The 15519-nt window shown below is 37.8% G+C and overlaps 1 protein-coding gene across 1 annotated transcript in view; it reads left to right on the top strand.

Moving 5' to 3' along the window:
- Positions 1-15519, top strand: part of Rnb (R and B) — a 76142-nt gene that overhangs the window by 46114 nt on the left and 14509 nt on the right. Inside the window, exon 9 of the mRNA XM_067149486.2 lies at positions 9473-9698. Coding sequence (XP_067005587.2) covers positions 9473-9698 — 226 coding nt within the window. The remainder of the gene's footprint in view (positions 1-9472; positions 9699-15519) is intronic.

Here is a 15519-nt window from a genome sequence, read left to right on the forward strand (position 1 = left end):
TATTTTGCCAACGTAGAAAAAAGCTACAGTCTTGAAACTTGGCAGGCTTGACGACGATGAAACGACCTACAATTCTGGTTATTTGAGGTTTTGCCGTATCTCCCTGGGCTTCGGCATAAACTGTTTAAAAACATACATCATGCTGCAATTTTCTTAGTGTTTCCACTAATTCCTTCCGTTTTCCCGTACATTCAAGACAGCTAGAATAATGATGGTCGGTCTACATATGGCCAATGTTCGCGTCAAGAAGTGTGCTGAATTTCGTGCATCTATCTGTCTTATGAGTGTGTGAATCAGTAAAATCATTTATGGAAATTTAAGAAAATTGACCAAAACCGGGGAAAGGAAGTTCAATCTAAGGTAGAAGGAGTCGAGATACGACAAAATGTCATAGAACCAAAGTTGTAGATCTCTTCATTTTGGGACAGGAAAGTGCTATCCATTTATTTATAGCGATTACCGTTCAGCCACAAGATACCTCGAAACGAGAGTCTGCACCGTCATTAAATTTGGCTTAATATTTTGAATTTTTTAGTGGGTGAAATGTTAAATATTAGAACTTCTAGCAAATTCTACTTCGGTTACAGGCTTGGAGCTAGAGCATTGCCACATTTTTAATTTCGTAGGGCACTGCATAATGGCGTAAACCATTTTGTTTGGGGGGATGGAGGCAGAAATTAAAATTTGAATGTTTTGGAATTTTTCCGTAGGTGACAGGCTAATAGCTATAATATTGCCAAATTTCAAGTTCCTAGCTTATATTTTGATATTTTGATTCGGTAGGGGCCAAATATATAAATTTTGAACATTCTGGAATTTTTCCTTGGGTTACAGCCTAATAGCTGTCAGGAGGCCGAATTTCAAGTTCCTAGCTCGTCTGGAAGGGTCTAACACGGAATTTGGTTGATTGGGCGCTAGGGAGGCTAAATATGAAAAATTCAACTCTTTGGAATTTTTCCTTGGGTTGCAGCCTAATAGCTATCAGATTGTCAAATTTCAAGTTCTTAGCTCATCTGGAAGGGCCTAACCCGAAATTTGAGTCCGATATTTTGATTCGGGGGGGGGCTATATATGAAAATTTGACCTTTTTGGAATTATTCCTTGGGTTACGGCCTAGTAGGTATCAGATTGCCGGCTTGAATGGTATAACACGAAATTTGAGTAAGATAATTTCATTGAGGGGGGTTAAATATGAAAAATTGGAACTTTCTGGAAATTTTCCTTTTGTTACAGCCTAATATCTATCAGATTGCCGCCTGAAAGGGTCTAACAGGAAATTTGAGTCCGATAATGTGATTGGGCGGAAGGGTGTAACACGAAATTTGAGTCCGATATTTTGATTCGGTGTGGGGGCTATTATGAAAATTTTGAACTTTTTGAAATTTTTCTTGGGTTTAGAATAATAGCTATCAGATTGCCGAATTCCAAGTTTCTACCTCATGTGGAACGGAAGGGTCTAACCCCAAATTATAGTCCGATAATTTGATTCGGTGGGGGGGGGGGGGGCTAAGTATAAAAAAATTGAACTTTTTGGAATTTTGCGTTGGGTTACAGCCTAATAGCTGTCAGACTGCCGAATTTCAAGTTCCTAGCTCGTCTGGAAGGTTCTATCACGAAATTTGAGCCCGATATATTGATTGGGCGGGGGGGGGGGACTAAATATGAAAAATTTGAACATTTTGGAATTTCTCATTAGGTTGAATCCTAATAACTATCAGATTGCCGATTTTCAAGTTCCTAGCTTGTCTGGAAGGGTCTAACCCGAAATTTTAGTGATTCTTTAGGGGTGGGCTAAATATGAAAAATGTGAACTTTTTGGAATTTGTCCTTGGGTTGCAGCCTAATAGCTATCAGATTGCTGAATTTGAAGTTCCTAGCTCATCTGGAAGGGTCTAACACGAAAATTGAGTGATTCGTTGGGGGGGGGCTAAATATGAAAAATTTGACTTTTTGGAATTTTTGCTTGGGTTGCAGCGTAATAGCTATCTGATTGCCGAATTTCAAGTTTCTAGCACATCTGGAAGGGTCTAACCCAAAATTTTAGTGATCCTTTGGGGGGAGGGCTAAATATGAAAAATGTGAACTTTTTGGAATTTGACATTGGGTAGCAGCCTAATACCTATCAGACTGCCGAATTTCAAGTTCCTGGCTCATCTGGAAGGGTCTAACACGAAATTTCAGTCCGATAATTTGATTGGGCAGAAGGGGGCTAAATATGAAAAATTTCAACTTTTTTGAATTTTTCCTTCGGTTGCAGCCTAATAGCTATCAGATTGCCGAATTTCAAGTTCCTAGCTCACCTGGAAGTGGGCAAACATTAATGTCAGTGAGTCAGTCAGTCAGTCAGTTAGCCTTGTGGCTTTATATATATAAGATAGCATAGAGCCAGGCAATGTGCATGCTAAATAGTGCAGACTTTCGTTTGAAAATTTATTGCGGCCAAACGGTAAGTCGTATCGAGATACGGATTGCGCCATCAGACGTGTCTTTTAGTCGCCTACAGTACTGTCTGAGGCATTTTCTCGTATCTCGAATATTTATGCCATTGAAAGGGGTGAACGTTTCGATCCATATCAAATTTCGTCCGCTTAACACCAGCTGAAAAATAATTTCGCCAACTTAGCAGACAGCTAGAGTCTTGAAACTTGGCAGACAGATCGACGATGAAACGACCTATAGTTTTGGTTATTTGAGGTTTTGCCGTATCTCAAATGGCTTCACCATAAATTGGTTAAGTATCATAAATTAGGCTGAAATTCCAATAGTGTTTCCGCATGTACCCTCCGATTTCCCATACTTGCATGGCAGCTAGAATAATGAAAGTCGGTCTACATATGGCCAATGCCGTTGCCATGGAGCGTGCTGAATTTCGTTCATCTATCTATCATATGAGTGTGTGAATCAGTAAAATAATTTATGGAAATTTAACAAAATTTTGCGAAACCGGGAAAATGAAGCTCAATCTAAGGTAGAAGGGGTCGAGATACGACAAAAAGTCATAGGACCAAAGTTGTAGATCTCTTAATTTTAAGAGCCGAAGGTGCAATCCGTTCATTGATAGCAATTACCGTTCGGCCACAAAATAGCTCGAAACGAAAGTCTGCACCGACATTCAATTTGGCTTAATATTCCAAATTTTTTAACGGGTAAAATATTAAATATTTGAACTTGTTGCAATTTCTACATCAGTTTCAGGGTAGGAGCTAGATTTTTGCCAATTTTCAATATTGTAGGGTACTGCATCATGGCGTCCGCCATTTTGTTTGGGGGCGGGGGGCAAAAATTAAAAATTTGAATTTTTTGGAACTTTTCCGTAGCTTACACGCTAATAGCTGTAACTTTGCCAAATTTGACGTTTCTACCTCATCTGGAAGTGGTCAATCATTTATGTCAGTGAGTGAGTCAGCCGTACGGCTTTATATAATAGAGATAATAAGATTGTCAGGTCCTAAAAGTAGTGGTATTCAGACTTTAACTAACAGGCATAGAGATGGCATAGGTGCATGAGAAAAGGCATTTTTGTATGTGCTGCAGTAATTTATGTATGGAGTCTTCCCTTTCATAAGAAGTTTTGTATAATCTTAAATCAATTGGCTTTTATCTGTTGCTTTAGGATTATCTGTAGAGGTTATAGGTAAAATTCCCTGTAGGTATCCATGTTTGTGCTGGCTAATTCAAGAACCACCAAACAGACTTTGACAAACTTTTCACTGGTGTATTGAGGAGAGGTTCCTAAAGTGGGGTCCACAGCAGTATTTTAGGATGGGGGGGGGGCTGCAATGTTTTAGGGTGTTCACAGGCAGTTTAAAAAAAACATTTTTTTAAATGTTGAGATAAAAAGATGAAATGATAAAATCTGAAGATATGAATTTGGAGAAAATCCCTTCTGTGACATATTTCATCCACATGTCAGGAGAAAATGTTCCAAAGGAGATTCTTAACATAGTCACATTTGGAACGAGTGAAGCTAAGGGAATATTTCCCAGTGATGGATGAAAGTGACATGCAGATAAGGAATCCATTTGCTCTTCTCTGTTATCCCCTAAAAATATCGTTTGGCAGAACTTTAAACTGATTGTTCATTAAAAAAAGCAGTTTTCACAGTTACAACTAGCTGACTTATAAGTCAGGACTATCTTGATCTCTCAAGAAAAACTTTTAATTACTTAGCAGTGTTCCCTGCTGCTTATTTAATGACATTGCACTTTCCCATCTCACATATTTGAAATTGAATTTAAGAAATAATCTTAAAGTCGTCCGGCTCCATGGCTAAATGGTTAGCATGCTGGCCTTTTGTCACAGGGATCTCGGGTTCGATTCCCGGCAGGATCGGGAATTTTAACCAACCTTGGTTAATTCCTCTGGCATGGGGGGCTGGGTGTATTTGTCGTCTTCATCGTAATTTCATCCTCATCACGACACACAGGTCGCCTATGGGCGTCAAATAAAAACCTGCACCAGTCTAGCTGGACATGTCCTCGGACACTCCCGATACTAAAAGCCATACGCCATTTCATTTTGAAGTCAAGAGTGACTTTATATTGAAATTATCAGACATAAAACACATCAATGAGCTAATTGTATAAAACCAGCTGTATTTTTCACTTTAGTTAAAGTGTGCTTGATGTCATTCACATTATAATTTTGCCTTTTGATTTTAATATATTTGAATTAAAATGTAAGTGTCTGTAACATATTTACTGTTAGTTTTATTTCAAAACTAGCCAGGCTGAGTGGGTCAGACAGTTGAGGCACTGGCCTTCTGACCCCAACTTGGCAGGTTCGATCCTGGCTCAGTCCGGTGGTATTTGAAGGGGCTGAAATATGTCAGCCTCGTGTCGATAGATTTATTGGCATGTAAAATAACTCCCACGGGACAAAATTTCAGCACCTCGGCGTCTCCGAAAACTGTCAAAAAAGTACCTAGTGGGACATAAAAACATTATTATTATTATTATTATTATTATTATTATTATTATTATTATTATTATTATTATTATTATTATTATTATTATTTCATAACTCAGTGGGGGTCCATGAAATTTGAATATTTTTCAATGGGTCTGGAGACTGGAAAGCTAGGAAACCACTGGTATAGAGGAATTTATACAAAGGTTTAGGTTTATGAAATATCCATTAACCTGCTACAAAAGAAAGCCAAGCAGCAATAATTTTAGTGAATGAAGTCAAAGAATAAACAGCAATCCAAGTGTTTTCTTGGGTTACATTACCTAAACCATCAACTGAAGACCCCCCCCCCCCCCCACAGATGTGTGTGTGCAAAATTGTTGAGCATAAAAAGCTTTACAAAGCCATCCATGATAGTATACACCTATCTTTAAAAACATTTTTTGTTATAGTTTGCACTAAAAAAACAAGTAAGATTAGAATTTGAGATTAATCACATAATTGTTATTGTTGTTTATTCACCTCAAAAACTTCTTAGATAAAAGTACTCTTTACCATACATAATTTGCATAAGTGATTTATGGAATTATCATCAATTAAGAAATAGACATGATACTGTATGGGCTTATGCCGTGTCAAGAAAATAAGGTGAAATTCTTTACGTTCCGCAGAGAACTGTGCTCTGCATCATCAGAAGAAAATCGCGACTGTCCACGAGAAAGGCTTCTCAAACAATGACTTTTGAAATTTAGACGTTGTAATAGAAGAGGAAATGGTACGTTCATTTGTCGCCAGATGGCTCTTCGGACGTGGCACAGCGTTAGCGCTCGAAGCGGAAGCTGACCGAACCATCAGAATCAGTCTAAGAGGGTTGCATAACATGTGTACATAACATATGACATTGACCCAAGCCTGAAATGAAACATCTGGCGATAAGGAACGTACGAATTTAGAAAACACGGAGATGAAATAACAATCGTGAAGGGACAGGTAAGGGAACTACCTACGTAAATCCTTAATGGCTGGCAACCAGGTATTACTTAATTGATAGCCAGTGTCCCTGTTGAAATTGTTAGAATTTCTACGTATTTCCACAGCTTCCTGTATAATCCTGGACCTGTAGTGTCTAGTGTGGGTAAGAGCTCGAGCATCTTGGAACATGACATCCTGACCCGATGATAGAGCATGCTCAATTATTGCTGATTTGTCTGGCTGGTTGAGATGAATATTATGTTCATGTTCCTTGATACGGGTACCAATGGACCGGCATGTTTGGCCAATGTATACCATACTGCAACTACAGCGAATTTTGTATACCCCAGGATGTAAAAGTGGGGACAATTCGTCCTTGGTTTTACTCAGACTTGGAGCAATTTTTGTGGCGGTGCCAAACACGGTTTTTATATTGTGTTTGCGGAGGACCTTAGCAAGTCGATCTGAAGTGTTGTGAATGTAAGGCAAGTAGGCATTTCCCTTCACTTCTTCCTTGTGTGAAGCTTTGCTTGGTCGTTTCTCTGGGATGCAGGGCTCTATGAATCTGAAAATCGCTGTAACCATTACCCTTAAACGTGACTTTGAGCGTGTCCATCTCCACCTGGATATTTGATGGCTCGCAAATTCGTTGAGAATCTGCATGAAGATAGTGATTTGTGTGGGTAGGCTTACGATAGACGGTATCTCCTAAGGAGCCGTCCGGTTTCTTTCTTACTAGAACGTCCAAGAAAGGAAGGCATCTGTCCGACTCCATCTCCATAGTGAATTTAATTGAAGGATGTTGCTGATTTAGGTGGTTTAGAAATAGATTAAGTTTCTCAGGACCTTCTGTCCAGACCACAAACACATCATCAACATTCCTCCACCATATCATTGGCTTAATGGGCACCGAAGCAATAGCCTCCTCCTCAAAATGCTCCATAAAGAAATTAGCCACTTCAGGCGAAAGTGGACTTCCCATTGCCACTCCGTTCGTCTGTTCATAAAAGTTCTCATCCCACAAGAAATAGCTGGAAGTCATGCAGTGGTAAAATAGCTTAGTAATGTCCTCAGGGACAGGTGTTCAATGAGAGCCATGACCGAGTCAATCAGCACTTTAGTGAACAAGGACTCCACATCAAAACTTACCAAAGTGCTTTAGGTTGAAGCGTTATGGCTGACAGCTCGTTGACGAAATACTGAGAGTCCCTGACGTATGATTCAGTACATCCTACATGTGGGCTGAAGCAATCTGCTCAGGTATTTAGCCAGAGCATACATAGGAGAACTTATCGCACTAACAATAGGTCTGAGAGGAACATCTTTTTTATGGATCTTACGCAGTCCATATAATCTAGGTGGCACTGCACCCCCCGGGGACAGATGTTTAGCCTCCTCTTTCGGAATTGAAGATTGCCTTAAGAGCTTCACGGTGGTGTTGGTCACACGGGTGGTGGGGTCACGTGAGCTCAATCTGTAAACAGGCTCTGACAACATAGCCAAGATCTTATTCTTATATTCGTCAGTGTCCATAACCACTGTCGCATTACCCTTATCAGCTGAGAGAATGGTCAGTTCAGAATCATCTCTTAAGTTCCTTCAGAGCTCTCCTTTCGCCTTTTGTTAAATTGGGTGTGGGTACAACAGCAGACCTTATGAGTCTTGCACATTTCTGTCTTAACTCCTCAGCCTCACCCGTAGGTAGTTTGTGGATGGCTGCCTCAACGGAAGTAATTAACTCCTCAGTGGGAATCTTAGAGGGAGCGACAGCAAAATTAGGGTCCGTAGATAGAACTGCTGCTTGGTTCTCGTCCAAAGATTTCTTGGAAAAATTGACGACAGTTTTACTAGCATCTGGGTTCGTGCGAGAGACCGCCTGTTTCTGAGCTAGTCGGAGGAACTTCGATTTCTGTCTGAATGACACCTTGTTGAATTTTCATTCAGCCTGTATAGCAGTAATGCGATCGAAAGTCAACCACAAAAGTCAACCACAATTCCTGCGAGAGAATGTTGCTCAGCAGGTGTAAACGAAACAACTCTCGGGAGACCGAGTCCAGTTCCCTATGAGTATAATGCACTCTCTCGGTCACAAGAGCCTTGCTAGCGCGTTGATATATTCTCCTGGCCTTCAGTGTGTTTAACGTGTGCTTCAGCTTCACACAGTTGGGAATGATGTTATGGTCCCTGCATCTAAGTAGAAAACACAAAGAAAGAAGAATAAACTTCTTTCTCCTTAATTTGCTGAATTTTGAAGCCTTCTTAAAAGTATCCTCCCCATAGAGGTTTTTAATGTAGCCATTGATGCTTTCACGGCCCGTACTTATAGACATGATACTGTATAGACTTTTGGGCTTATGCCATGTCAAGAAAATAAGGTGAAATTCTTTACATTTCGCAGAGAACTGTGCTCTCCGTCATCAGAAGAAAATCTAGGAATAGTTTAAATATCACATTGGAAGAAAGGGCCAAGCTGACAGACAGGTGGCTGGAAAGGCTTTTCAAAAACCCTTCACTGAACTTTGCACACACATCAGAAGACAAAAAAGACGAATCTTTTAAAGCCTATAAAAGTAAATTCTTAATTGTTCCCTGCATAACTCATGCAGGTCACTATATTCTTATAAACACTTCACAAGATAGCATTTCTTACTATGTAGTTAAGGATGACAGGTTGGTAAAATATTCTGTTATTTTCATTCCCTTTTAGAGGAGTGCGACAGGCTTTGATAGTCGGCACACTTCCTATCCTCGCCGCTAGATGGGAGCATCATTCTTTCCATTCCTGACCTGGTCGAATGGCTGGAAATAGGCTGTGGATTTTCATTTTCATGAGCAGCATGATTATCATATTCTCCATATTTTCCTGTTATTTAACTTGAAAATTTAAATAGGAATAACAATGTCTATTATATACATACATACATACATCTTCATTATAGACTGTTTTCAGTATTCAGTCTGTCTCTGTGAATTTATTATGTGCCTCCACAATCCTATTTTCAACTAGCTTGCGGCTTTGGTTAGTGCCACACCTCTTTATCTTTAAATCATTAAAGACCAAGTCTAAACAACATCGTCTTGATGTCCCTATGCTTCTCATACCCTCCAGGTCCAAGTCCATTATTTTCTTATTAAATAATATGTTCTCTTCTTCTATTTGTGTGTGTGCATGCATGCCTTCACAGAAGGTTGGTGACCATCATGGAGTAATTTTTCCTATTTTGTATTTCCTGTATCAGAATTGCCATATCGTGGATGTAGAACCACTCTTGTAAGTTCAGCACCCACAGTAATCGTCTCCACCCACATTTTTTCCTTGTATGATAAGTTTTGGACTGGATTTATCATTTCATTCGTGATGTCTACCCATAGAATATTGAACATTTTGCTTCATAAATAATTTTGTATGAAATTACATCCAAAACAAATTCAATTAGATTTTTGATGAGGATCATGATTTCTAGACCATCCAAAGGTTGAAGTTGTTGTGTGTGTTTTTTAGGAAGTTTTTTATTTGCTCTGAATTGTTCATACTATTTTTTAAATACCTAATATTTTTGTAAAATTATTTTCTTATAATTTCATTTGCTAGGAAACCAAGATTGCTGAAACGCTTCTTATTAGAATATAGAGGCCTAGACATACTTCAAGAGTTACTGTGCCAGAAAAGAACTGAGGAGGCAACACTTATGGAACACATTCCAGATAGTTTGAGCATGCTAGCAGCTTCACTGAAAATCAGTCCACCTCAGCTAAATACTGCACATGAAGATGAGACCTGTTCTGGTGGTTTCAGCCCGTATGATGGAGCCTCAGAGGTGAGGTGTGAATTAATTTCCTTGTAGAGTTAGATAATTGCTATTTATTATGTATTATAGAGAACTAAGATAGTCGAAATTTGTAACAAACACATAGTCAACCAGTACTGCAAAGATACGCTTGATTAGTTCTAATGGGTATCATCATTTTCATTTCATTCTTCCTGAGATTAAACTCTTATAGTTAATGAATTTTATGTCAGCTTTGTGAAATTTTTACAAGGGAACAGTAAACTAGTATGTTCAGTTGGGCCCTTTGGCTGAATGGTCAGTGTACTGGCCTGTGATTCAGAGGGCCCCAGGTTCGATTCCCAATTGGGCTTGAGATTTAACTGTCTACGATTAATTCCAACATCTTGGGTACTGGGTGTTTCATAATAATATAAGAGAATTTATTGGACTCCAACCTATTCAATACATTACAGGATGTTAACATTTGTAGTTAAACATCGTTAAAATGGAGACATGTTTCGCCCTCCATGTGGGGCATCATCAGTCATATCAAAGCACCTCAAAATTAAACCAGACGTCTGGTTGGAAATTATGAACATAATATGTAAGAAAGAATACATTAAAAAACACGTACAAAGTCCTATCCTAAACGAAATAACAATAGACTAGTTACACATAGTAAAATACGCTAGTGGTTTCTTAATATTAAAATGAGGCTATCATATGCACAGTATAAAAATGAAAGTAATCAATTATTTTGGTTGGAGCCAAATTACAAATAGACAAATTGGAATGTTTTACCTCATCAATTTTAACAATTATAAATAAGTGTACAGTAATTATAAATTGTGTTTTATTTTGCCAACATTTTTTATACTACGTAGAACTACCATCGAACTCAATATCATATAGACTTTGATTACTTTCATTTTTATACTGTGCATATGATAGCCTCATTTTAATATTAAGAAACCACTAGCATATTTTACTATGTGTAACTAGTCCATTGTTATTTCGTTTAGGATAGGACTTTGTACGTGTTTTTTAATGCATTCTTTCATACATATTATGTTCATAATTTCCAACCAGACGTCTGGTTTAATTTTGAGGTGCTTTGATATGACTGATGATGCCCCACATGGAGGGCGAAACATGTCTCCATTTTAACGATGTTTAACTACAAATGTTAACATCCTGTAATGTATTGAATAGGTTGGAGTCCAATAAATTCTCTTATATTATTATTGAGATTCTTTCAATACGGAAAATAAAATGATTTTCATTACTTGTAATACTAGGTGTTTGTTGTTTTTTCCAACACATTCCTCTTCATATTCACGCAACACATCAAACTATCAATCACTGCAGAAACACACAAACATGTATATAGCCCTCCACAAAGGGTTGGCAGCAGTGGGGCGTCCTGCCATAAAACCAGTCCAGATCCACATGTGTGACACAGTTCAGTTCACACCCACGACCCCATCAGTGTGGGAAAAGCAGTAGTAGTAAAAAAAAAAAAAAAAAAAAAAAAAAAGGAGATATTGATTTGAAATTGATTGTGAACTGTTGGAGGTCTAAAATAGATTTATTTTTGTTTGAAGATGAAAGCCATTTTTTTAAAGTGCTGACACAATTAATAGAACTTACGAGGACAGTTTGAAAAGTTCTCGGAATCACCGCTAGATGTCAGTGCTAGAGCAACGAGGTTCCTGTGAGTGAACACGTGGCGCGTCAGTGCTCTAGCTGCAGGAGTGTGGTAGTGATGACTCTTTGTTATTGTTCCCGCGTAGTGATTTGTGACAGTTGGAAAAACTGAGATTCGAGCAGTGATTAAATACCATAAAAGAAAGAAAAGTTCCACCTGATCGATACTTATTTATTATCACACTAGCAGATGTACCCGTGCTTCGCTACGGTATTCTGCATTGTATACGAATATTGAAGTAAATACTATACATGCAGTAAATAAGATTGTTTTAAAATAGCATGTCTCTTAGCGTTATCCGAGAAACAGCATGGAGAGGTCCCCATACGTTGTTTCCAGTGTAAAGTGCTTGTTACGGATTTGTGATGATAACGACAGGCTCACTTGCCTACTGCCATTCACAATCGAGTTGGGAAGTTTACATTATAATTGCAGGCCCCATTGCCTACTGCACGGTCACAATTGATTTGGGGAGTTTCCGTTACAATGGCAGCCCCCCTTTCCTACTTCCAGACATATTACAAATTGAGGAGTTTTTATTATAATGGCAGGAAACTTCCCTACAACCAGTCAGAATTGAGTTGTGCAGTTATCATTATAATGACAGGCCCCTTTTCCAACTGCCAGCCAGCTTACTGCCAGTCACACCAAGTTGGTGAGTTTCCATCAAAATAGCAGGCCAGTATGCCTAATGCCAGTCAAATTTTAGATGGGTACATCTGTTTATAACTGCGGGAATGCTTGCCTACAGCCAAACACAATCGGGTAAGGGGAGTTTTGAACAAAACTGGATGCTCCCTTGCCTTCTGCAAGTCAAATCGAGAAGTAAATTATTCATTACAATGGTAGGCCTGCCGTATTAATGCCAGTTACACAGGAATTGGAGAAGGACCCCATTCCTACTGCCAGTCAAAGTCGGTGTGGGGAGTACTGATTACAATAGCAGACACACCTTTTCTCGATCGCTACAAAATCGTCATCAGTGAATATATATAGTTCGACATACGAAAGTATGTGCTTGTTTATAATATTGCAGACCTTCATTTACAGATTAACTGCTGCTAAACGGTACATCATATCTAGAAAGAATTGTACCATGACGCCGGATTTAGCGGCCTAAATTGCTGGTCTTATGATATCTCATCTATTCATGGGTCAGATTGAGTTAGAAACGTGGAATAGGGTAAAATTTGTGTAAGATTATATCACATTGCATTGCTTTTTGGATAATTAAGTGACAGCTACATACATAGCATTTGGCTCATATATGGCTACTGGGTGGACAAATTTTCGTGTAGAGTTTTATGATTCTATCTTTCCTATAAGTGATGGAAGGTATGAATTATGTATGTGAAAAGTCCAAATTTACTTAACATGGAGAAATAGAGAAAAATCAAACGTAAAAGGGATACAAATACGACAAAATGTCGTAAGACCAAGGTTGTAGATCACTCCAAATTGAACTGGGATTGTGCCATCACTTATATGATAATACTTCCCGAAGGTCTGCACATCATTAAAATTGCCTCCATATTTCGATATTCTTCGGTATAAAAAGGGAAAAATTTAAAGATCTTGGAAGTTTTCCGTCCGTTACAGGCTAAAACGTATAATTTTGCCAAATTTCAATATCCTTCTTCGACTGGCAGATTATGTCGCAATCTGGGTTTTCAATGAGGAGTGTAAAAATTAGGGCTTTCAAGAAACTAAACCAAAAAATATGCAGATGGACATTATTACCCCTTAAACGTGTAGCTGTACGAAAATTTTGCCAAAATAGTCAATGTACAGGCACACAGTCGTTACGATTTTATTTACGTAGATAGATAAGGAACCTGCTCCACGTACAACACCTTTTGGGCTATATCCGCTTGACTTAACCTGAAAAACGGACCGTTTATGATATCTCCCTTATTAATCCTCCTGTCGAAAAATGCACATGAAAAAAAGTTTTAGAGATGGAATTCCATCACGTTTGGTCGATTTCCAGTCATGTTGGTCTTGTACTGTATATATTGTGTAAGAGTAAAATCACCATTTCGGTTCCCTATAAACCGCCAGTCCATTCCGGGAACATGAAATGTTATTGACGATTAACACCTACCGTTGGACAGGTGGATGTTAATGTAAAGTTTGACTCAAATATCTTCATTAGTTTTCAAGTTGTAAAAAATACGCTTTACACGCACCCGCTCTTGAGTTAAGTCCGGTGGGACTTGTACCGGAAAACGGTCCATTAATGATATCTCCCTTATTAATCCTCATATTGAAATGATGCACACGAGGAAAAAAGGCTTAGAAATTAATTTCCATTAAGGCAGGTAAATTTACATTAAGTTTGGTTGTGTATATTTTGTGGGAATGCAAAATCACAGTTTCGGTTTCGTATAATCCCCCAGTCAATTCAGGGATTTAGAAACAATATTTGCCCTAAAACCTACCAAAGGACAGGTGGATTCTAAATATCAAGTTTGGTGAAAATATATCCAGTAGTTTCCAAGTTATAGACAAACAGACAGACAAACAAACAGACAGACACCAAAACTGAATATATGCAGATGGTCATTAGTACACCTGAAACAGATAACTGTACGGAAATTTTGCCAAAATTGTCAATGTACAGACACATTCTAGAAGTGCAGACCTTTATTTCGATAGTTACTGCTTTGAAACTGTACGACGTATCTACAAAAGGACTTGACCATCAGACGTCCCTTTCAGTGCTCTACATGGTTGGTCCTATGACATCTTCTCGTATCTCATATATTTATGGGTTAGATTGAGGTAGAGTCATTGAATGGGGTGAAATTTTGTACAGTTTTCACATACTATGTTTATGTATACAATGGTTATAAAAAAGAAATGGTTAATTCCATTATTCGAAAGATCAAGTCCCGACCCAAAACTACACTGGTGAAACAAGATCAACCCAAGAAAGATTACGCACTTTCACTTTTAATAACACATGTATATATTCTCTAACTAATATCTTTAAGAAGCATAATCTTAAAATAGCTTTCAGAACTACACATAATAGCAGGCACAGCATACATAATACCAAGTCAGTCAACAGTAACAATAAATGTCTTCAGTCAGGAGTTTATTGAATTAGTTGTAACATCTGCTTAACAAGTTACATAGGGCGTACTGGTTGAAATTTCACGATCAGAAATAATGAACACGTCAATGCCATCAAGCATAATCATTTTTCTGCAATAGGTCAGCACATGCATGAGTACAAGCATAAATTTACGGATATAGGTAATGGTTTGAAAATACAGTATTAAATACAAATCCCAAAGGTCCTTTGCTTAATATAAACGAAGAATTATACATAACAATGATCAATATACAAACCCCAATTACAATATTAATGAAATAACTGAGAAAACTAATATTTTATTTAATAAGATTATCCCTATCATAAAGAATGATTACCTCAGATTAGTCAACAAACAACATCATATGCAAGCTATTTAAAGATAAAAATTAAAATTTCATTGTTCCGTTTTGAAAGTTATCACCAAAAAAAAATCTATTTTGCATAATGAAGTGTATTCTAGGTAATCTATGTATATTTCTGCTAGGCTCTATGTATATTTCTGCTAGTATGCCAGACGCGGGAGACCCCATCGGTAAACCTGCTTGCTGATAAATTGTATCATGAAATCTAAAAATGTTGTTATTAACTGCAAATTCGAGTAATGTCATGAATTTTTCAATTGCTAAGGTACTTAACCTGCTGTAAGTTTTGAGATTGGTTCTAATTATATTTAAGATTTTTTTAGTGGGGATATTTGGATACATATTAGTTATATCGTAAGAGGCTATGGAGTGGTATTGTTCTAACTGTAAATCTTCTGTTTTATTACAGAAGTCTATTGAGTTACGTATGCTTTTATTGGCTTGAAAAAAATATTGGTTTTTAAGAAATTTTTGAATATATTTGGAAAGCTTATATGTAGGACTAGATCTGTAATTTATTATGGTTCTCATCGGTGTGTTTTCATTATGAATTTTAGGAAGAGCTTTTGCAATTGGTAGCTGGGGGTTCATTGTTATTAGATTATTTGCTTCTGTTTCGGTTAGCAAAAAACGTGTGTTTTTGAGTAAGCTTTTTAGGTTTCTTTGTATTGTGTTTGTGGGATCTTTGCATATAAT

This window comes from Anabrus simplex, chromosome 6, assembly GCF_040414725.1.
Source record: "Anabrus simplex isolate iqAnaSimp1 chromosome 6, ASM4041472v1, whole genome shotgun sequence".
NCBI classification, from domain to species: Eukaryota; Metazoa; Arthropoda; class Insecta; order Orthoptera; family Tettigoniidae; genus Anabrus; species Anabrus simplex.